Raw genomic sequence first — 24,255 nt, forward strand, 5'->3', positions numbered from 1 at the left:
AAATTAGTTATAAAGTGTTTCACTTAAGTGAATTCATTCCCATATCCATGAGGCCATGGATATGTAGTCATCTTAAGCCACATCCAGTTAGAATCCAGTAATAAATTTTCATGGTTAGACAGGCAGAGATGGTTTATCTTAGCTCCACTTCGCAGTCCATCCTAGGGTACGTCCATGCTGCATTCTGAAGATGGAAGCTGTTTTGCATCCCCAGTGCACTGATGCTCACATCCAAAGTTGGCAGGGGGAAAGACAGGAGGCGATTCTCTGCTGACCCCAGGCTCACGTCACATAGGGGGAAGTGGTTTATTTGTTGATAACACATTAATGTTCTAGATATGAGAAATTTGCCTCTCCTGACACTACTGCTCTGTAAAAACCTAGTTAATTCTAACTTACTATACAAACATGCAAATTTTTAAGAAATGTAGAACACCCTTTATATCTTTATTTTCAATATTGCCACATAATCCCAGCCTAAAACAGAGAAACTTGTCATCCTACTGATTTTACCTTACTTGATGCCTTTTCTGGGGGGCATCCATAGTGGGCGGGGACATTAAAATTACTCAACATACAACAAGGCATAAAGTATTACGTAAGACAAAAAACAGCTACAACTTTGATGGAGTAGTCAGATAGAAATAGGTTCAGATTTGATTGCAGATAGAAAAACACACCTGATTTTGCTTTGACACTTTGTAAAGAAATATTGACGTCTGTGATGATTTTACGGTGATATTCACGACTTAGGGAAGATTCAGATGCAGTAAGCACAAAATCATTTTTCATCGTGCATACAAGTGTGTTACCCTTGAGTTGGGAGGTTGCTCTGTATTTTTAAGGCAGCTTCAGCCAGAAGACATTATTTTCTTCCTGTCCAGAAACTCTGATTTCACGAGCACCTAAAGCTACTCCCTTATATAGAGGTGAAAGCAGCTTCAAAAAACAGCTTGCCAACACGAGTATAGATCTCAAACGCTGTGGCACAAGGCCACCAAGCACCACGCTTTGCCCCCGTTACCCCCCTAAAAAAAAAGCTGAGGGGATGTCTGCACCCAGCAGCTCGCCTCAGGACCTGGGCAAGCCTTGCGAGAGGGAGCTGCTTGCTGTGAAGGCAGCACCTGTCCTGTGCGAGTGAAAACACAGTGGTGAAAACACACAAAAACACACGACCGCCGCGGCCGGGCGCTTCAGGCTGCCGGAAAGGAGCAGGAGGGGTGAGAGGAGCCATGAGGGTGCCGCAGCCGAGCCCCCCCCCCGCCTCGCTGACGTCAATGGCCGCCTTATCGCACCGCCTGCGACAGCAGCCGCAGCCCTCAGAGGCCGCCGCCAAGCTGCGGAGTGGAGCCGGAGGCGAGAGCGGACTATGGTCGCCTCGTATCGGCGGCGTGCCTGACAGGGGCCAGGCCTCCCCTCTGCTTTTAGAGTCGTAGAATCATTAGGGTTGGAAAAGACCACCAATATCGTCTGGTCCTACCATCACCCTACAACCAACGTCACCCACTAAACCGCTGTGGCCTCGCAGAGGTCGAGGCCACCCAAAGGCAGAGCGGACAAGGTGTTCAACTGCAGACACTGCCTCGTGGCAGACAAAAAGGACAAAGTCATTCGATGTTACAAAATTAAATCCCTTCTACAGCTGTGTCGATAGGAAGACCGTGGCAAAGAGGCACAGCAACTAGGTTCCCAGGCTGGTTTGGTGATGTCAGGCCTAACGGGATTTACATCGAAATCTGCAGCACCCGCGTATCTGAATTCGCACAAGGTGGAGTGTATCAGCCAAGTTTCCACCTCACAACTGACTCAACCAAGTGCTATTTATCCCAATTAGCTGCTTTTACAAATCGCCCCGAACATCTGTTTTCACAAGCATTCCTCCCTGTCTGCACCTCTACTATATATCCATGCCACACATTTGACATATTCTGTACATGCAGATACCGTATGTATAAATCCCAGCAAATTGTATGTTGCCGTGTTTCTGTCCTAGTCTCTAAAGCACAACCAATTTTGGAATGAAGAACATTAGCATCATTTAAGCCCAAGTTTTTGTATCTACGTGTATCAGTCCCTGGATTTATTTAGCCAGATACATGCTAACGGAGTGTTCAGACACCTATACGCCGTTACTGTCTGCGGCATGAAGCAAAAATACTCCCACCCATCCAAGATGTGAGTGCTGAATAATACTGTCCTAGCAAAAATAGATAAAACTCCATTAATTTGCAAAAGAATTACAGCTGCTTGCCTTGTAACTAAATGTCACCAGAAAGCAGGAAGCCACACCTTGATGAGTCTGTAGAGGCAAAGCATGACAGGCTGAAAAGCTGCAGACACAGCTGCTCCTCGTGAGGTTCTTGGACTGTTTCAACGTAATACCTACACTTCACAAATTCTGTTGTTACTTTTGTTTTGAAAAACATTGTTCTTCAAATGGATGGCAGAGGAACTATGCACAGATAATGGAATAGAAAGGTGATATGGGGACTATACTTGTTCCTTTCCTGCTCAGTAAGCACATCACTCATTTCGGATGCCCTTTTTTTCAATTACAGGAAGTGAGTAATTTCCACAGAAGCCAATAGGAGTCAAACAGGCTAGTCTGCAAGAGAAATGAGTGGAAATCTAGTGACTTTTTCTTAATCGGATAATCATGTGCAATTCCAGGTCACGGTGGCAACTGTCTTTTGCAAGAATGGAAGAAAATGTAAGGAAGAAAATAGTCAAACAAAGTCCATCCACATATCTACATTATTCAAAATAGGTGATTCTTCTTCTGAAGGTTAGTTTTATTACAAACACATCTTGCCAGTATGAACAGGATTAAGCCATAATGGGCCAAGGCTGGGAAGTAGCTGAAAAAAACTGCGTCAAAAATTGTTTGCTGCAACCAGGCTTATTCAGTTTACAGACAGCTCCCTAAAGCCATGACTAAACTCTTTACTTTCTATATTGGTCTATTGTTGCCACTCTTTCACATGTAGACATGGTGCAGCAGTAAGGGAGCAAATACAGCCATCAGATTTGACAGTGAAAACAACTATTACAACACCAAGTGGCATGTTGTGACAGGACTCCTATCATTCCTAACACCTATGCAGAGAGGTGAAAATCCAGTGAAAGCAAAGCTGAGAAGTTAAAGAAGTCAAATCTAAACCAGGCCTGAAAAAACTTTCAAATCCCATTCACTGAGGTTGTTGTTTTAATCCCAGTCTGTGCAGTCAAACCAAGAACAGCAACTGAGATGTGAGTGAAATGGAACTAGACTTTTAAAAAGTTCTCAGGCTTCATGCATACTGTCCAGTCACAAAATCTGAGAGAACAATTTTGCCTGAATTCTGTTTATACTGAATCTAAGTTTTAAGGTCCAGTAGAACTGATAGCTTTGAATGGGGAGTTTTATGCCAAAAGTCCACAGCTGTAGCCTATGGTGAACTCAGGTTCTCTGGCACCAGGAAAATATTTTGCTCTTTGTATAGATTTTGAATAAAGTTATGAGATCTCTGAATCTAAGCTCATAAAATGTTTATTGTGTAACTCTTAAGAGATAAGGGATAAGAATGCTATTTGTCTAGGATGTAGATTTCAGTTAAGAAGATCAACATAGCAGCAAAGCCTGCCAGAAAAGAACTGCTACACCATACAAAGTGCTTTCTCTCTCCCATTGCAAAAGTAAATAAAATCCCAATGATGCTGACATTTATAAAGGTATTCTGAGACCATCTAAAGATAATAAATTTGAGACTTCTTATTACTGTATTCAAGAACACACATTGTTATGCTTTTCCAAATGCAATATGAAGGTACTAGAACCGTTACTGATAATAGCAAGTGGCAACATATACAAAGTTATTATACATATTATACTGGGAAAAGATATCAGAACATTGAAAAGTAAGAGTCAACCAATTTAGAGTTAAAAGCCCACTTATATTTTTTTCCATAATAATTAGCCATAGCATATATATTTCCTCAAGTGTAATTTCTTAACTGGCTGGTTTTGATACATTCAACTAGCAGGCACATGCACAATTACGACCACTGATCCATGCTCTTAGTTTGAGGAGTAGCATAGAAATTTCATTCCCATTTACAGTTATGCTCCCATTGGAGACTATAGTCTGTTTGTTGTGCTGACATTTTGACTTCATGGGAGAGCCTGACGTAAAGAGAAAAAATCTTAAAATACGTTCAGATAGACGTAGCGGCTGTGTAAGTATTCTGAATAATGTTATCTTCATAGAGGAATGCTTCACAGAACAGCACAGTAAGCAGAAACTTATTTATTTATTTATTTATTTATTTATTTTAAAGAACAATTCCTGTTCCAGCCTCAGGTAACACAACAGACAGTATGGAGAGAATGAATTTAAGAATACTTTTTTTCTAAATCCTTTTCCTGTGCTAAACACGTTCACACTTTGAACAACTGATTGAACACATGGACCCATCTTTTCTATGAAACAGTTAATGCTTTAGTTTATCATGCCAACTACACAGATTAAAGTTGTTTTTTTTTTCTTTTAATGAACCAGAATAGCACTCAGTAACAGTCTACTCTCCAGGAACACTATGCCTGGTTTGAGCACTGCTCAAGTCAATCTTGTATAGCAGGAAAGTGCCTAGTTTGGACATTACACATGTGGTATGTTTTGTTTGAAACTATGTTGACACTGCAGCAAGGGATGTGATCATAGCATGAGAAGATATACCTAACACAGCTTTAACCTGATACCCTCAAAACTGGGAGAGCGTGGGCTTTAGTCTGGGACTTTACTAATTCTTCGGGGCCTGGGCTCTTAGTCAGAAAGATGAAAGGCACGCCTTCCCACTTCATTCCTGTTGTACCCTCATTAACTAAATACATTAGCTCACGTGTATCTGTATGTCTTGCATTTCTCCTCTTCTGCAAGACAAGCTTACCTTGCAAGCTTGCCTTTGAGCATGCTAGGGAAGGTACCTCCCACTACCAAAATATTAACAACGGCTTCCAAATAACCTTGGTTAAGCATTGTCAGATGAGACAATCAGTAAGTCAGACAATGAAATGGTAATTTGCTGAAATACAGCAATACCGGGCTTTGTTACAGGAAATATTTGAGGTAGTGATAACAAATGCTTTATTTCTCCTAAAAATAAAACCTAGAAGGTGTTTATTATTAATTATTGTGTATTTAGGAATGGTGAAGCTATAGCATTGGCATAAAGTGCACACAAGGCAAAAAAGAGAATGTTCCTGAGTTTATTACCCAACAGATAGAGAAACGTATTTCTTGGTAAACAGTAATTGTGAAAGAATTAAAAGGCCTGGAATGATTTTGACTTTTAGAGAACTATTGTTACTTACATTAAAAAACATAAAAACATAATTGAATCTAGTGTTCCAAGTAGGACTGATTGATTACAGTCCTGCTTTTATAACTGTTCCATGTTCTATTTTGTCAAGTTTTTCCATATAGATCTAGAATTATTCTAATCTCTCTAAGCCTCTGCATCTGATATTTATTTTTGACTCTGTGTTTTTTGTTGGTGTTTTTTTTTTCTTTTTCTTTTTTCTTTTTTTCTTTTTCTCTTTTTTTTTTTTTTTTGTGGCTACTGCTGTTATTTTGTAAAGAGGATGTGAAGGAAAATAAAGATAAAAAAGATAATGTACAGTTATGATCACACTTTGCAGGATTGCATTTAAAGTAAAAGATGACATTTAAATAGGAGAAGGCACATTAAAGTCAGGTCACAAGATAGGTGAAAGAAAAAATAATGAAAGAAAAATAGGTATGCGGAGAAGATACTAAAATAAAGATTGTCTCTGTTTTAAGGGAATAAATGGAAGAAAAAAAGTAATTTGAAAGGAAGAAAGAGCAAATACACTTCTTTTAGCAAGATCCTCTGCTTTAACAGAAGCCTTCTCAGACCTGCGCAACTTGCTAAACAAATGTAAAAAATGAAATTAAATTTGTAATATACCCTGTTTCTAGACTTTTTCATACTAGTGTGATCATACAATATACTGTTACTCCCTCTTTCTCAGTAACTGGATTTTTAAGTTGCTGATCACCAAACAGACTGTCAGAGCATCTCACAGACATTAATGGATTTTTCCTCACCACATGGTAAAAGGTGTGAGATAGGCTGTTGCAAGAGAGAGTGTGATCGTATAAGAAAGCTCAGGGCTAATTCCAGGTGTGAGTCTCAGTGCAATGCTTTATCCATACGACCACCACCCAAAGGCAACCTACATTACAGTCAAAGGCTTTACTGCTGCTGTTTATAAACAATCTACTGCGTGCAACCAGAGTAGCAGTTTTAGGAGCATGAGCTGTGCCTAGGCTACAGCTCACAGCTCTGCAGTGAGCTCTAAGATGAGCTCTGTGCAGACTTTTGGGCTAAATTGTTTAAGCTTTCTTCTGTGGTCAGATGGCCAGAGTTACGCACGTATACAACACATGAAAATGTCATTCAAGTCCTATGACCTTGCTTTGTCCTGTTGGAAATGTCTCTCTACATCTTGCCCCTTTTTTTCCAATGCAAAGATTGAAAACTTTACAAAACAGCTTTAAAACATTGTCTAAAGTAAAAACTAACTTGCAAGATTATGTCTAGTTACTGCTTTTGAATAAATTAACAACTGATTGCATTTTTTACATTTTGAAATCCAGGTAAATGAACATTGTTGAACTTCACTAATTTCATTTTTAATAAGCAGTGGATATTTATTTTGGTATACAGTCATTTTCTCAGCAAGGGGAAGGTGAAACTATTGACCTCAGCAAGCTGCTCTCAAAGTTAAGAGGGTACAGCATTCTGGGCCACTACATCACTTTTCATTTCAGTTTTTACCACACATTACTTATACTCACTGTACAGTTGAGTCTCTACAATTAAATCTTATTTTGGACTTTTTCCATCCAAGAATCATATGTTTTCTCAGCTAGAATCTGCCTCAGAGTTGTCTGTTTCTCTTCTTTTTCTCAGAAACGTCAACTTGCTGTGCTATGCATTTGTGTTTCAGATCTGAGTGTCATATCTGGATAGTGATCTCTCCTACACTTTGATATGCAAGGCTTTTTTCACATATATGGGCATCTAAATCTTTAAAATAGATTATTGTTGTTTCAAAAAGAGAGCCACTTGGGCCAAAGACTTAAAAATAAAGTAAAAAGAAGAACTGCAGACACAAAAGATTAGTATTTCCTTTTGCATTTTAAATGTTAATCAGGTAAGCGAGGGATATGAAGCACATCTATGTTTCATGTAATTTTGATTCCTTTCTAAATACGTTTGAAAAACTAAATCCCAGATTGGATGCTTTACTGAGATTCTGGGAGAAATAGTTCTGCTGTATAATCTCTCGTGCCATATTTCAACATATAGTTTCATTTTCAGCAATTCAGAGTGCCACTTTTTAGGCATTAAATAACGACAGCATGATGAAAGGCAGTCTCTGTTCATGGGCTCATATGCTTCTACACAGTTCCTTAATTTATTTTACAAATTTAGGTATTGCCAAATCTCTTAATCTGTTTAACATTTATTTTATCACATTGAATTACTTGAAAATACTTCAGATGCTGCCTTTACTTCCGGCTGGCTTCAACATCATTTGGAAATGTTTGCCTGTGATCAGCTGGGCCTTCTTTCCGTCAATCAAGTAACAATTGTATTTCTGTGGAAACTTTTCCAGCTTTTCTGTGGAAACTTTTCCAGCTGTTGGCTACTGAGTGCTCTACACCTGCTAAGAGCCTGACAGCAAATGATCGAAGGAACACTTAAACACCCACTTTTCTTCAGAAATATGTAGAAACCCAATAACACTACTTCACAGTAGTACAGTTTGAATTCATTTCAGGCTATTCCACCATTTGCTGCTAAATCTATCCTTGTGCTGCCCGTTCATATTTCTTTTTTTTTTTTTTTTTTTCCAGACAAGTATTTGAATACCTGTGTAGTAAATGAGTTGGAAAACAAATAGACTAAAAAAAAATAAAATACAGTGTGGTTCCTTGATTATTTCCCTGTATGCCTGCCCAGCCAACTTGATAGCATATTGCAGGGAGTAGAAAGGCAAGAAATGAGTGATAAGGTTCAGGAATTCAATAGACTGATCCTTTTGCTCAAAAATACATGTTGAACCTTAGCCTATGTGCTATTAAATCTGTAGGACCTAAATACATGCGTTAAGTTTTCTGAAACAGAGTATATTTTAAAGATTTGACAAACAGTTAATTTACACACTATTAAAAAGAAGAATGGTTTATTTTTAACTCAATTGAGTTGATATTTGGATACGTCTCTCAGCCGAGCAGTTTAAAAGAAGCAGAATAAACCTGTGTGTTGTAGTATGAGAGGCAAACCTGGTGAAGCCATGCAGAACATTATAGTCAAATGCCCTTCTTGGACAGTGGTATAACTACGAAAGAAAAATGTTCCCACTTGTACTAACACTTCTACAGGAAGAGTAGACAGGAAGTCTGTAGATTTTCAGGGGACAAAAAAAAGGGCTCTCGAGGAATATAAATTACAGATATTTCAGTCCCTTACATTATGTAGTATGCATTACAGAGTTTAACTGGTAAGCCTGACTCCTTTTAAGTAAGGATTCAACTCCTACAGCCGTTTCATACCTTTAATTACTCCAAAATAAATTTTATCAACCTAGCTGTAGGAACACTTTTTCAGACAAAATCACTAAAGTTTCCTTAAATATTGGACTCATGTCCATTTGCATGATCATTCACATAATCAAAATTCATCTGCCTTTTAAATTTGAGAAATCTATTTCAGATTATTGCAATAGAAGGCAACATTTTGTGTATCTAACGTCCTGGGAGAAAGAAGGATATTTTATGGTTTATTTTGATTTTGGGGCTGTACGGAGTTATTCTTTTTACACAAAGAAAAGCTATATCTGATGTGAAAACTTATATGTTAATTTTATTCTGTGATTTTTTTTTCTCTTTAGAATGCTGATGTCAACCTTTCTTGTTTTGCAAAAGGAAATGTGACTCTAGTAGACAGCTCTGCAGAATCGAGCCATGCTTGGGATGAAGGCCTATGAATCATAGAATCATAGGATGGCTCAGGTTGGAAGGGACCTTAAAGATCACACAGTTCCAACCCCCCCTGCCATGGGCAGGGATGCCACCCACTGGATCAGGTTGCCCAGGGCATTGTCCAGCCTATGGTACCAGACTCTCACAGAACCATCAAACCCAAGAATCAAAAATCAGTGTCCATCAGTAAACTATGAAGTATATGTCCAACATATACTATGAAGTAGAAACATCCATTTTTAACAATCAGTCATCAAAAGATTTTTGGAAAAACTGTGCTAGACTGTATTGTATAGTCAAAACTAACAACACTTTTGGAGAAAAGAGGTTTAGAAATTTAGAAATTTGAGATATAGAAAAGTTAGAACTGGTAAGCATTTCAACATGGAATGTTGAAAGGGATCTAACAACATGTTGAATGATGAAATACCATAAACAATAAACACATTATGTGTTGAAGCAACATTTACTCATTTGAACATCAACTTTGTCTTTCAATGGGTATGTTTAGACACTAGCATTTCTACAAAAGAATTTTGTCTTTCTTCTTTGAAACATATGCTGAGGTCACAAGGATCCCATCTCCCTAGTACCTTCTCCCACTATGGCTTATCACTGCTTCATATCATACTGCCAGCTATACCTGCTAAAGAGTGGCTTACCTCAGCAAAATTGGAAAGATTGTGAGATATGGAACTCAAGAGAGTATAAATCTGGAAGAAGGATAGAACTGCACTAGATCAAAGTCCTGTAATAGGCTCATTGGTGCTGCAGGGTCAAGTTTTACTCAGCAAAATAAAGTTTTGCAGACTAAATCGTGAGAATTAGCTGGAGCAAAGAAAACACATTTTGATTTCACAATATCATACAGTGAAAATCTATGTCTGATAAGTAACATGCTTATACACACTTCCAAGTAGAAGAAGCATATGAGAACAAAGTGGTTTCACCACCTGACTATTGCTTTCCTGTGTGAAAGGCATATACGTAGTATGTATATCAGCTGCTTGCTCTTTCTCTGAAGGTGGTCTTCATCTGCAAGGGCACAGTTTGCTCGAAGACTACAGAATCCTTCTCTGCCCCCTCTTTGTCTGATAGATTTTCAGGATTGAAGATTGAATGGGGAATGACAAAGTTCAAACAGCCTTTTCATCTTCTATCCCTAAAAAATGTTTCTAGATTCACCAAAAGAAAACAAACAAACAAACAAACAAAAACAAAGAAACAAACAAAAACCACACCATGCCACAAAACAAAACAATACACCTAAAAAGAGAAAAAAAGTATTACTGCAGCTGAAATACTGCAATCCACTATACAGGTCCTTTTTTTCTTCAGGAAACAGAAAGGACAGAACATGAAAAACAGATCTGGGGTTGTTCATTTCCCATTGCTGCTGCTTCTATTTGCCAAAGTCCAATAAAGAAGAAACAAATCTGCCTTAAATTCCGATTTTGCTTTTTCTCTTTCTGAAGTGGGATTCAGAAACTATACTATAAATAATAATGATAAAATAATAAATAAAAGCAAAGAAATAGTAAATAATAATAATAAAGACTCTTCCTGAAACAAATATTGTTTTCTTTTCCACTAGCTGTTCCTCCTCCTCTTTCAGACCTTTCTGCACCCAATTGCTAACAGTTAGCTCAGGAAACCAGTCTGCACCAAGCTTTTTTCCAGTTTTCTCCTTCATTTCTTTGGCACTGACTTCTTTCTGGGCTTTTTCTTTTAGCCATCTTCGCACTCCTTCAATTAAAGACTAAGTAGTCAATGGTTCCTATAGTATGTCCACTAACTAAGCCACTACAACATGGCTTAATAGACAGGAAAATTCTACGTCTGCTAATCCAGTAGTTACTTCTGTAGTCTGTTCCTGAGTTATTGCCTGTTTCTTTAGTATAGGTAAGTAGGTAAGCTGTCTAGTGACAAAATTCACTCACTCAGATGCAATCCTACCTTGTTCATTATTATTAAGGTAAAACTCCCAAATTGTTATCCTAATGAGAGACTACCTCAATTTTTTGTCTATCATCTTATTATTATTATTTAATCAGAAAATAAAAATGATTTATTATGGCTTGGAATTAGTTGAACTTTGTACCTACATTCCTGGTACAAAAAGATCTACTTCTACACAAGTTAGAGCTGAATTTCTTCAACTGTGAGCAGATTAAGGACTATGATCAAAAAAATAAATAAAAAAAAAATCCAATTCTGTTAACAGAACTACACATACAGCTGTCCAAACCTGCAAGAGAACTATGGTTTGTATAGGAAGTTTGAAGGAAGTCACACCCTGATGCTTTTAATATTTAAAGTGAAGACTGTCCAGTAAGAACTACCATCTCTTTCATTGCTTTCTGCCATTTCTCCTATTTCTCAACAGCAAGTCTCTTAAATTCCTTGGTGCAACTCTTTCACAGTTAGTAAATATGATATTTGGGATTGTTAAGCTTCCCAGTGGTGCCTCTTTTGCAAATAGTGACACCGAAATATTGCCTGTTGGGTGATTCTTGTGATATAATCTTGCCTAGGTGTTTGGGGAGGTAAGGCATCCACAGAGCTCTCAGATGGCCCGAGATAGCTCCCGTCCTTCCCTGACTGTAGAGAAAGCCTAGTCTGAAAGGATTTAATATACTGAGCCAGCTAGAGACAGCTAACTGGAAGCATTTAATATAGGAACGTCTGAATATGTGATTGACTACGGTGTACTCAACAATTACTTCCATGCAGACCTGATTCCCACCACTAAAGGTCTTCTGAGAAGAGTCATATAACATAGGAAGAAAGTTCTTTTTACATGAAGGTGTTAGAACATCTGGCTTGAGAGCAAAACCCTGAGTTTCAGGGATTTCTTATTAAATGTTTTGATCACAATTCTTGAGAAAGTGCAGTATGCACAAGTAGATTTTCCTAATGCCAGACCTGGAATTACTCCCTCCAGCTAAAGATGAGTCACTTTGCAGCACATAATGCAAAATGCTTGAGGTGAGAGAGGGAATGAGTAAAAAGGAGGCTGAGACTGTAGTCTGGTGATAAGCTCACTCCTGGAGGAGATGTGCAGGGGCAGGTCCTAAACTGTGATCACTGCTCCTAGGATAATTCAGTTATTTTATCCGAGTATGGACAAAGGCTATGCACAGGGACCTGCAGAACTTCCTAGTCCACAACAGAAGAACTGTTATTCTTGTTTGTCCGACCCTGGCTGCTGGGTGCTCTGATTCATGGCTTTCTTCAGGGTCTATACTCAGGAGGCAGGCTATAATAAAAGCAGAACTTAGTCACTTTAATGGGTAGTCTTATTGTAGCCCTGAATTTTTAAATGGATACTCAGTAAAGTGAATAGGGTTTAATGGACCAGTTTCTCAGTAACCTGTTAATGGAAAAGAGATCTACTTTCAAATCTATCTTTTCAATAAGACAAAAGACAATGTATCACTGATCACAGCGGTCAAAAGCTGGATAAGTTGTGAAATGAAGATGCACTCACGATACACGCAATGGTCATACTAGAATCCACATCTTCACAGTTTTATTTTCTATATTCATCAGCCGATGGGCTGTATACGTAACAGGAATGAGAAAATGACATAGACAAGAGTCCTGTTTTTCTGTGATTCTTCTCACCTCAGTCCTACAAACCAAACCACCTTTCACTCCTTCAATTGTTCTGCTATTATTATTGATACAGTAAATGCAGTCTGAGGTCACATACATTTCTCAGCTAACAATGACCGTAAGTGACATAGCTGGGCTAAAAAGAGAAGAGGAACCACATGAAGCTTATCCTATCTTTCCAGTAAAATGGACAGTTTTGCTGAAATGCTGATATATTGACTTTCACTGATGTAGCAAAATATGAGACCAATATAAAGGTAAGAAGCAAAAATTGATGTTGGGTTGCATATTAAATTATCTTTGAGATGACTGATAATATCTCTCATGTTTTCTTTTTAAACTGAGTACCTACTCTAGAATGTGTAAATATTTTAAAATCAAGGCTGTACTAGAATGCAATCTTAAGGAAAATAATCTGAAGTGCTGGATGAAGTTTGCAAGCAGAGATCATCTCTGTGCTGCCTTTTAGTCTTTATGCTCTTTGTTAACCTAACCCCACATTTCCAATAAAATTCACTGTTATGAAATTAAAAATAATGTGCAAGGGCCAAGTGTTGTAGACTACACACTGCAAAACAGCTACTTTTTTTTTTTTCCTAATTGTTGATATTGATTGATAGATACAATTCCACTGATATTCTTGCCAGGAATGTTTTAACTATGATTGTAGTTCTCTCTGTTTAAGTTGCTTTTTTTTTTTTTTTTAATGAAAGCTTACACATTTGGATATCAAGTATCAGTGTTAAAACACAAACCATAAAGTGTATATAATACTGGGGAAAATACAACTTTTCAGAATATTCGTTATTTAGCATTTTTTAATAATGTAATAAAAAACAAGATTTTGCAACTAGTATGGTTAGGGCAAGACATTGTTTAAACATATCACAGGTGATCCTGAAAGCTGTCATACTTTCACTGTATACAAAGCCTGAATTTCTGAGATTTTAAAACAGTACTGGGCAGTAGCCAAACGTAGAGATTATTCTATTTTTCAGCCTGATTTTATTCACTTCCTTGAATGTGAGATGATACATAAACAGCTTATGTTGTCCAAAACCACATCAATCCTCTTCCTGCTGTTCTGCCTCAAGAGAGTTAATCACCGTTTTACAAACCCAGCAAACTTGAACCAGCACTATATTAAAAAAAAAAAAAAAAAAAAAAAAAAAAAGGATTTTTGATTCTCCCAGTCAGTTAGATTTTTTTTTTTTTTTTGCAACATTAATTAAAACTATGTGGATGAAAATGAAGAAAGCATTCAGCAAGCCGTCACAGCTGCACCCTAGCAATAACCACCTCTAAACCAAGGAAGGGGCTAAACTGGGGATACAAATACTATTCACTTTAAAGGGAAATACAGTTTAACAGTTACTTTCTCAAGTAACCAATATTAAGCAGCTACATTTTCATTATAGCACATGATATTGTTGCACAAACTGTAACACAAAGGGATAGTTTTTTGTTTCTTTGTTTGTTTTAATATCGAAAACAATCAAATATGGCCTAAATTTATGCATATCAAATGCCCACAAACTATGTGCAATGGAAGAAGCTGCTTCTTCACCCCTTAATGTGAAGAAGCGACTGTGTAAGCCTGGGTGGGGAGTGGACTCCTCTCTCTTCTGTTCCTTGTTTTTCTCTGCATTTGCTGTTTATTCCGGGTAGGAGATTTATGAATGAGTATCAGTCTGAATGTAATTTGTGCCCTATATCTCACAAAAGAGTAAAATTTTGTTTTTATTCTAGATAAGAAGGCTGTAAATGAGATAACTCTCCTTTTAGTTATTATAACCTAGATAAGGCCTTTAATGATTAACTGAAAAGACTAGCTCAGGTACATAGTTATTTTCAAATTCTATTTTATTTATGCAAAATATTATTGACCGTTAAAAAAAAAATGCAAGTCTCTTTAAAGTACCTTTGTACCTGGAGATTTGGACTTCAGTGAAATTGATGATTGTCAATTTTTTATTCAGAACACTTGTTAGAAAATTGTGAGCTCATTTTGCAAATTGAATAGCTGAAACTAGCTAAAGCACAGGACACCTGCATTACTAGTTAGTTACTGAATTACGTGAACCAGCTGGAGAAATTTCATAGCAAGCTAAAGCTATATTCACTCTGGATTGCACAATAGAAATCTATTTTTTCTGTTACCTGGATGGCACAACATGAAAAGAAAAAGTTATAGTCCATAATGTATCACCCCGAATATTCACCAATATCACTACTTTTCCTTAAACCAATACATATATTTGTAATCAGAGTTTATCACATACATGTGAATTGAGGTCTAGTATAAAAACGCACCCATCAAAATAAACCTTTTCAAGAAGGCACTGTATACCATGTAGAACAGTCATTAGGATTTTAATCCTCCTTCCAATCTCAACCATCTGTTCCTGCTGTCCTTTCCATATGTAAAGTTCTGAGATCAGTGCCTTATGTAACTCTAAAAGAGAACAAGGATGTGGACCACAAATAAAATTCAATATTATATAACAACAGATTAATGAAAAATGCACAAGGCCTTCTAAAACTCCATTCCATATGAAGAACTACTGATCTTTTCCTAATTGCATTCTTATTTTAAGTATTAATGCCAAATTTATATTGATTCATCCAAATAGTGGATTATAAAGCAGTGCCAATTGCTTTAAATTACTATAACCTTTTTTGGACAAAATAGATGTGCTGTCCTTTTCCTCAGCATTTGTCTCTGAAGATTCAAGTTGCCTACTGAACTTCAAAACTTGCATGGCAGATGTTAAAAGGCTTCAGAAACACCAACAGCAAAACAAGGCAACAGCTGAATAGAATTGACCTTATACATTGATCTGTGCTATACAAAGGTCTAGATAACACCAATAATTATTCTGAGAAAGGAAATTACTTCTTTAAGGAAGATGGTTAAGTTCCCAAAGAATGTTACAGACATAAGAGAGCAGTATGTAGGATTGCTCAGACGACAATAAAATGAATAGCCATGCAGGAAAGCAGAATAAGTCAACTCTGAATTCTACAATGCTTTTGGTGTCAAGTACCTCAATTTATTATTAAATAGCAGATTATTAGCCTGGCGTGTGAGTTTGCAGGAGTCTTTTTTTGTTGTTTTTTAAAGGCATGAGTTGAGTTGCATAGAAGTAACAAAAATGAAAACTACTTATTTATCCAACTGACAATGACAAAGAATGTTTACATGTGTGTAGCATAGCATTAAATCCACACCGCAGAGCATGATGTGCTATTTTTCTTCAATCTGAGAAATAACTTGTAGTTCATGTGGCTATCTATCTTCATACAATTCAAAGATGGGAAAATTTCAAAAGCATTTGCAGAATTTAAAAGGAAGCATTTAACTGTTTCTCACTAAGAATTCTATTTATAAATGTGAGTTTTGAAAACATTCACCTAGGAATTAAACTGAAGGCGACTGGTGTGCATGCACCTGTGACTTTTGTGCCTATATGGCACTTCTAATTACTGAATTCAGCTGCTAGTGATGTATGCTGTTACACCTTCTGCAAAACTGCAAATACACATTTGCTAATTTCTCAAACAATAGACGGAATTTACTACAGGTTAAAAGATGTGAAAATGCTACAAAACGCATTCAAAAATATAAGTGCCTGTGGTACTTACCCTGAAATTATGATAATTGTCAGAGGTGAGTTAAATTCATTCTAAACATCCATAAAGGCACAAGTATAAGCAAAACTATGACAATCAAAACATTTACATGTCGTCCAAACTTCTGCACAAAGCACAAAGCCATTTTACAAAAAAAACATGCCCCTTTAGAAACATGGTGTCAGGTTCCTGCAGTGCTTCAGGAAAGCACCCTTTACTCAAGTTAATTGAGTGAGAATTTCTGAATATTTTACCTCAGCTCTGCCAAATATTTGGCAGTGAAGTAGGAATACTTCTCTATAATGAGATAAAATATATTCAGTGGACAAATTAAATGAGAGTGGGAAGTCCTCATTATAACTGTAACTCTACTGACTAAATCTAGAGGAGTGATGTATAGAATGCAATTATGTCTTGAACAGGGAATGTTCTGGATATCTACTAAAACCTGGGTATGAAATCTAAAGTTTTCAGCATTTTAAAAAGTGGCACTGATATTGCATTATGAGACTTTTCTTAAAAATCTGTGATTTATTTATTTATTTATTTAAACCTCTGTTCTCATAGACATTAGAAGACACTCAATTCCATATATATATTCCCTGTAGCCATTACCCTGGTGTTGCATGAATTATCCTGTGTAAGGCATGCAACTTTTCTAACTTTTTGTAAGGCATGCAACTTTTGCTTTTTTTCTGTCCACTCATGTATTCTTGTATTCATTTTATCCCCATCTGAATCATGGACATGGGAAAGAATTAAAAGCATGTAGATTACTCAGGTCATCTTCATGTACTGAGGTACTCTACAGTCCAGTCAGGTCCTGCAGGAGTCAACAGGATATGTAATACTTTGCCTTCTGGGTTTTTGAAGCTTTTAAAGCATCTCATGACCAGGAATGTTACTTCTATTTAAATCTGAACAACAAATTATTCCACTGGAATTCCATACTATTAATCAATAAAATCTTTCAGTTACAGAACTGGTATGAATGAGAGAAACAGTTATACTGAGATATGCAAACTCAAAATAATCTATCATTTCCAGTAGTATATGATATGAACTACAGATTTTCATATGTAACCTTTGTTTTTTCTTTTGTCTACCTGCTTACATTTAGGAGTTTCAGTCTGATGTTTAGCTTCCCATGGTGATATTTGTTCAAGTGCATGATACTGAAAGACAGCAAGCTAATCACTTAATTAGATAACATTATTTAATTATTAAATAAATAATGATTGATTATACTTCCAGTGTAATAAAATAAAAACAGGTAGATTACACTTCAAAACCATAAGTTTCATTGGGAAACCTGAAGCTAATTGATACAAACCAAGAACTGTGTTGAACAAAGTCTACAAGAAACATGCAAGAAGCTCCATTTAATTAAGAGGATATTGATTTCTGATGGATTTAAGATGCAGAGACATGCTTGTAAAGAGTACAACTCAAGTCCAATAATAAGCAATGAAAGTATATAGTAACAAAGTATTTTAAGGCCCAGAAACTTCTTTTGGACAAACTTCCTGAGTTTGAAAATTGTCATTAGTGGGCAGAGAATTTTGAAATCTCCTAGCTACTTTAAATGTACATGAAGAAATACCTTATATGGTTCCTTCATAGCTCATTGTACTTTCAGCTAGAAGTGCATATACTAGAGCTGTAGTATCCAAAAGAGATGTAATTCTTGCTCATTTTTTCATTAAAAATGAAAACTTTCAAGCTCAGTCCTTGAGTCATAGATAATAGTGGTTTGTTGTTGTTGTTTGTAATTTGAAAATGAAATGTTATTTATAATTCACTGATGTGTTGCATTAGGAGAATTACTATAAATCTGAAATGAAACACCGTTCATATGATTGCTTGGAAAATGTGAATCACAGTGAGAGGAACCCCTCTTCTGGTTGAAGAATAGAACACCAAGCAAGAAATCACCATACAGCAAAAGGAGTTATCCAAAGCTAGTCTCAGACAAAGGACAGCAAAGGCATGTTTAGGGACCAATTTAGGGAACCTTTAAAGAAGACACCTAAAATAAGTCTGTTTGCATGTCTGTTTACAGTCACACTGACTGTAAAAGGACTCTAAAGAGACTTACCAAAATAGATATCTACATCGTAGACATCTAAAATGGATAATAAAAGTGTTATCTAAGAAGTTTATTGGTACATGAAAAACTTCCCACTTCCCAACTCCCCTAATTTATCTGTACACCCAACATGCCTTAGGATACTTGTTTTATACTGAAGATCAAGTATGCTGCTAATATTTATTGGCTTTTGTCAACAGTTTTCAAAAGGGAATAATGTGGGTATATTGAATAGAACAAGCCATATTTTAATCATTGGCTTCTACATATTCATATTTAAAGATGATGCTAACTTCCAGGCTGCTATGGCTGCTATTGCTTCTAACAATTTGAATATTTTATTCGTGTGCTGCTTCAATTCTCTATTACACAGTTTCCTACTTTCTTCTTAATGGATTTTCTCAAACTTTTCTACCTCAGGGTGAGTTCTTAAAATAGCAAAAAATAGTTTTTCATCGCAATGCAAGAATTTTGTTATTGCTACTTGAGTCACTTTGCTTTACCAAATCCCTTTTTATCTTTCTTTTATCATTTTTCCCATATGGTCTGTAACAGTTCTGTCTTACTACACTTTTGCTTTTCCTGGAAGACGACACTTTCAGGAAGCTTAGCAACGTAAAACTTCCACCTTTTGTGTCTATTTCTGTTTTACTGTCGACATTGTTTAGTGACACTGTGTCTTCCAGTCACCTAGTTTGTTGCCAAGTTCTTGCCAAGATTGCTAGCTGTGCTGTCTGGATGATCTGATGGGGTCTATCTGTCTGGTGACTGGATACTTGGTAACATGAACTCTGAGAACAGCATGACCGGGAAGATTTTTCAGCAGGAAGGACTCTGCACAAGATGCATTACAAATATTCCCAAGAAAAATTCAAAAAGCATAGGAGCATCCAAAAGGATTTTTAATCATTCTAAGAAGAGCAGGAAAAAAAATTGTTTGTAATATATCTTTCTCTTTGGTATAGTGCCATTGTACAATGTGTTTTACTAGCATTATATATGCTTCAAGAAAGCATCTATGCATACATCTGTGCTTATGCCATGAAATTTGTTTCTATGGAAATGCAAAAAACAAACAAACAAACAAACAAAACAACAAAAAAAAAAACAGTGTATGACTAAGAATGGGAAAACCCATTCAGGCAAAATAGCATCCAGCCTCAATCTCCACTCAGCAGTCAAAGTGAATTGTAGCCATTTTCATCCTTTATAGTAACGTAATATTTTTTTCTGTATCATTGATGTCTTTTAGCCACTTATATCCAATGCACACAGGCCCCAGCTTAGCTAGTTCAATGCATAATTTGGGCACAGCCGTTCCAGCAGCATCTCTGTAGAATCAGATTGAACTCAATTAGATTAAATTATCCTTGCTATTCTTTACCTTCCACTCTTGCTTCCTTTAAATTTCTTGGCACAGAAACATCTTCTATATTAGCTGCACCACTGACTGCACTACCTTCCTTCCAAACATTAAAACCTCAGTTGATGTATTGCTTCTGACAAGTACTGTGCACTCTGGGGATTAGCTGAATGGAAACCTTCAGATCAGGGGGGAAAGAAAAAAGAGCAACAGTAACTTCCAGAAGATTGTGTCTTGGGTCCTGATGCCTGAGCAGCTTCTCCTGCTGGAGAAGAGAAGCTGTCCTCAGGCAAACCACTGGGGGAGATCATGTAAGGTAAGCTCCCTGAATGTTCACATGCATGCATATCTTCTGTTCTGGATATCACATTTTCTGTTACTGTCAGGGATTTTACTGTGTTGTAGACGTTCTAAAGTCAGCGCCTTGGAAGCAAAGAAAGAACCTTACTTTTTAAAATTTCTATCTCCAGTTAGGATAACAGACTTCTGGGTGACTGCACTGATTTGTGAGACAAAATCCATGGTTAAAAAATAGATGTAGCATCTCTCAATAATTGAGATGTCTCATGGTTAGTAATTTGAAAACAACACCCAAAATGACCTCTTAAAGTAATACATTAACAAATGATTATGATTATAGTTGTTACAGGCAAGAGAAGCAGTTCATGACAGATCTATGTATTCATCTTTCTCCCCTCCCTGTTTATTTAATTACCATGAATTTAAGTATGATTGCAAAACATTCCTAACTAAGGATGATTTTCTGTGTATAGAACGGATTTAAAAAGATTTAACCCTCTGTTCCCTGATAAGGTCATACAAGTGCTCACATTATGCGTTGAGTTCTTTGGCGAATAAAATAGTGCGGAACTCCCAAGACTGGATCTTTTAGAGGGATATGTGGATATTGTGTGAGGATAGATGAAAAAAATAATGATGTTACCACTATCCAGAGCTTAAGGAAAGAGATTATTAACATGACAGAGGCACAGTTCTCTTCAAAAAAGTTGAAGTATAATTTCTTCCTTTACTTACTATCCCATTATCACACAATTAAAAAGACAAGAGCTTTGCAGAGGATCTGTAAAAATCAAGCCAAGATCTACCCAGAAAAAAATACATAAACTGAAAATACTGGAAACAATAAGCTTTTGCTTTAAATGATAAATTGCTTGTATAGTAAGGGCCTGTATGCTTTCACTAAGAGGCAAAACAAATCCTTTCACTCTGTCAACAAGCCATAGAGAATGTAGCTACTTGGAAGACTACATGGAGTAATAATACATGTATTAATATATTATAAAAAATATAAGGTCAAAAAAGTGTGTTCCCATAAAACTGTCCAAGACCAAGTTGCCATGATAATAACCAAAAGTACTGCATGGTAAAATTTTCAGAAGTGTTTATGTATTCCAAACCACCACACCTTATGATCCTAATCCTGTTTCCAAGTAAATATTTCTTCAGAAATAGTACTCTATTATAAAGAAATTTTCTTTTATACATCTACAAATGTTATAGAATTAAAATCTACAGTTCTGTATCAGAAAAGTCAGTTTTCAAAATGTCTCCTTATTGCCTAAGGGTATGTAATGCCAAGACTGCCTCAGAATAGCTACAGAACTCCAGATCCCAAATGAAAGATCAATGCATTCCTCATACTAGTTCACTCTACTATTTTTCATTGCAAAAAGTTATTAATGAAAGTAATCATGACACAGTCACACAGTTGTATATGAAGAGAAAATGGAGTGCAAAGACCATCATATTAAAAAAACACAGTTTGGGAAAGAACTTAAATTAAAAATAGAATAATAAGACAGAAATCAGAAAGCCAACATGATATAACACCAAAAGCCACCAATTTGAGTCACCACATGACTCAAATTCTCCTCAATATAACGGGCTATGAAATAGTATAAGGGCATTATTATAAAATTCAGTTTTTAGTGAGACTTTCATTTTTATAAACAAATATTAACTTTAGAAACCCATGCTGGTTTCTTACCTGTTATAGTTGCTTTGTTAATGGATGGTTGGTTACACATTGGTGACCGTCTACAAAAAAAAAAATAGTTATAAGCCTGATAAACTCACAGATGGTTGAATCCTTGAACAATATAATAGGAAACACTTTTCCTTTAGAAGTTATTTGGGACTGAAACACACTAGCATAAATAAAGAAAGAGTTCATTGAGTTATTTCTTTCTAATGCAGAAAGGAATTCACAACTGATGCTGAAATCTTTCTGCAGATTGGGAACTTCAGCAGGGATATTTATAAGCTTTTTAAAAACCTGCTTAATCATAGATAGAGTTTGTACACAGCTTAAAGTTTGGTCTATATACATATTTATTATTCTTACAAGGCTTTCACTACCCACATTCTCTTATATGAGATAAATTCTTAAAGCAAAAATTAGTTTCAAGTTCATTTATTATTTTGCATATACATTTCACAATAATCTTTAGGACAAACAGCGCAGTGGAATCCTTTACTCAATGATAAAGCTAGAATTTGCTGAACTGACACAGCTGCTTAGGGATGTATGGATGACTGCAAGCAGGGGCTGAATATTCCAACCAAGGGGCCTGGAAATATCTTTCTATAGCATTGCATATGCAATGATAGGCAGTTGTCTTTAGGTACTGAAGTCTTCAGTGAGAAACTGATGCCCTATCCCTGGAGGTGTTCAAGACCAGGTTAGATGAGCCCCTGAGCAACCTGATCTAGTGGGTGGTGTCCCTGCCTATGGCAGGGGGGTTGGAACTAGATGACCTTTGAGGTCCCTTCCAACCTGAGCCATTCTATGATTCTATGAAACTGCTATGGGAATGAGCTTCCATGAATACTAACTACTTCTAATTTCTAGAGACACACATTTTGGATAAGTGAAATTGCTTCATTACAAAACTTTCCAGTTTAACTAATGTTAATGTTAGCTATGATTCTGTACCAGAACTGGAGAAAGGTCATATTTATAATGTCTCATTATAATCATGAACTACTGTGGATATGTGGGATGTCATTATTTTGGATGATTTCTAGCTCTGGATCATGCAAGTAGCTCACAGTGAGTATAGCTGTATGCTCACTTTCATTCATTTGCACAACTCATACTCTTTGCCTGAATGATCACTTCTGAATGATCTTTGACATATGACTAATTTATTGAAAATCATAGAAATTGCACACACACACACACACACAAACCACCCAAAATTACGCAGGGAGAGCAATGCAAGAGCAGTTAGTAGGCAAGGGGGCTGCTGTCTCAGCTATTGAGTACAGTAGCTTTAAGGGATTAATAAAGTCATTAGTCATCACATGTTTTATACAAGCTTGGTGACACAGACTGCAATTTGTAACACCTAATTATTATTCCTAGTTTTCAATTTAAATATACCGCTGCAAAAAGTTTAGTGGCCAAAAATTGACACTCACTTGCTGGGTGCCCGATCTTGTAAATTGGTTAATGCAGCAAAGTTATTCCGTACAGTACGTAGGCTTGCCAGCACCTGAAACATACAAAATGGTTTCAGTCTAAATTTCTGCACAGGTGAGACTGAGTTAGCTGCCATCTGCTGTGCTGAAAGAAAAATGGAAGGACATTGCAAAACATAAAAGGTTTCCAGGGTTGGTTGTCTGAAGCCTTTGACCATGACTTAACATGTCTGTAATACAAGGACAATAGTTTATTTCTTTTTTCCCTCATAACAACTCATTATTTGTTTAAAGACAGACTTACTCAAGAGGAGGAAAAGTTTTTCACAAAATACTAAATTCTCCAAAATGACCATAAAAGCATTCGTGTTTGGACGATAATAGCCCATTCAAACCTAATACTTCATACATAAGAAATGACTGCAGATTTTTCCATTTGCACTTCAGCCCCCACAAACCTCAAAGGACAAAGGGAATGAGACCGTCTAGACTGGCAGGAAAAATAAAAAGTGTCTCCTTTAAGGGGCTGAATTCATTTGGAGACAGTACAGGAGGACAGATAAAGAGGAAGGTATCACCTGAGCAGGTAGGAAATGCCTGTAGGCACAAATCTACAAGCTCTACACATTGGCAAAGATGATTGAAATGGAGTACTCACTTTCTGGACTTATTTTTACACAAGACAGCAGCAAAGGAAGCAGCAAAGTGCCTTCTTTGTATAAGCGGCATAGGCATTCCCCACTGAAGGAGGCTGGATAAATGCAACAAATTTTGCACTATGTAAGGACAACAGGATACTTCTCTGACTATGGAGAGGCAGTTCAGCTGATGTCAGAGAGGGAACTGTGAATTACTTAAAACCAGACTGGGAATGGGAGGAGGCAACAAAATTAATCACTGTGTCTTTGTGGTATTTACCCACTGCTGCTCCTCAGCACAGATTATTCTGGTTCCCTGGTGAACCGGTGCTGGCATTTTAGAGACTAGAAAAGGTGGGAATGGGAATTTGGCTTTCAGAGGTCTAAGTCACGGAAGATACAACCCTCTTTCCTCAG

The 24,255-nt window shown here is 36.7% G+C and overlaps 1 protein-coding gene across 4 annotated transcripts in view; it reads right to left on the bottom strand.

Moving 5' to 3' along the window:
• Positions 1–24,255, bottom strand: part of PDE4D (phosphodiesterase 4D) — a 654,770-nt gene that overhangs the window by 84,908 nt on the left and 545,607 nt on the right. For all 4 annotated transcript variants that reach the window (XM_035553451.2, XM_035553452.2, XM_050716136.1 and 1 more), the window contains 2 exons: positions 23,201–23,274; positions 21,765–21,814 (listed from right to left, as the gene is read on the bottom strand). In XM_035553451.2, coding sequence (XP_035409344.1) covers positions 21,765–21,814; positions 23,201–23,274 — 124 coding nt within the window. The remainder of the gene's footprint in view (positions 1–21,764; positions 21,815–23,200; positions 23,275–24,255) is intronic.

The sequence above is a fragment of the Cygnus atratus genome, chromosome Z (genome assembly GCF_013377495.2).
Source record: "Cygnus atratus isolate AKBS03 ecotype Queensland, Australia chromosome Z, CAtr_DNAZoo_HiC_assembly, whole genome shotgun sequence".
Classification (NCBI taxonomy): Eukaryota; Metazoa; Chordata; class Aves; order Anseriformes; family Anatidae; genus Cygnus; species Cygnus atratus.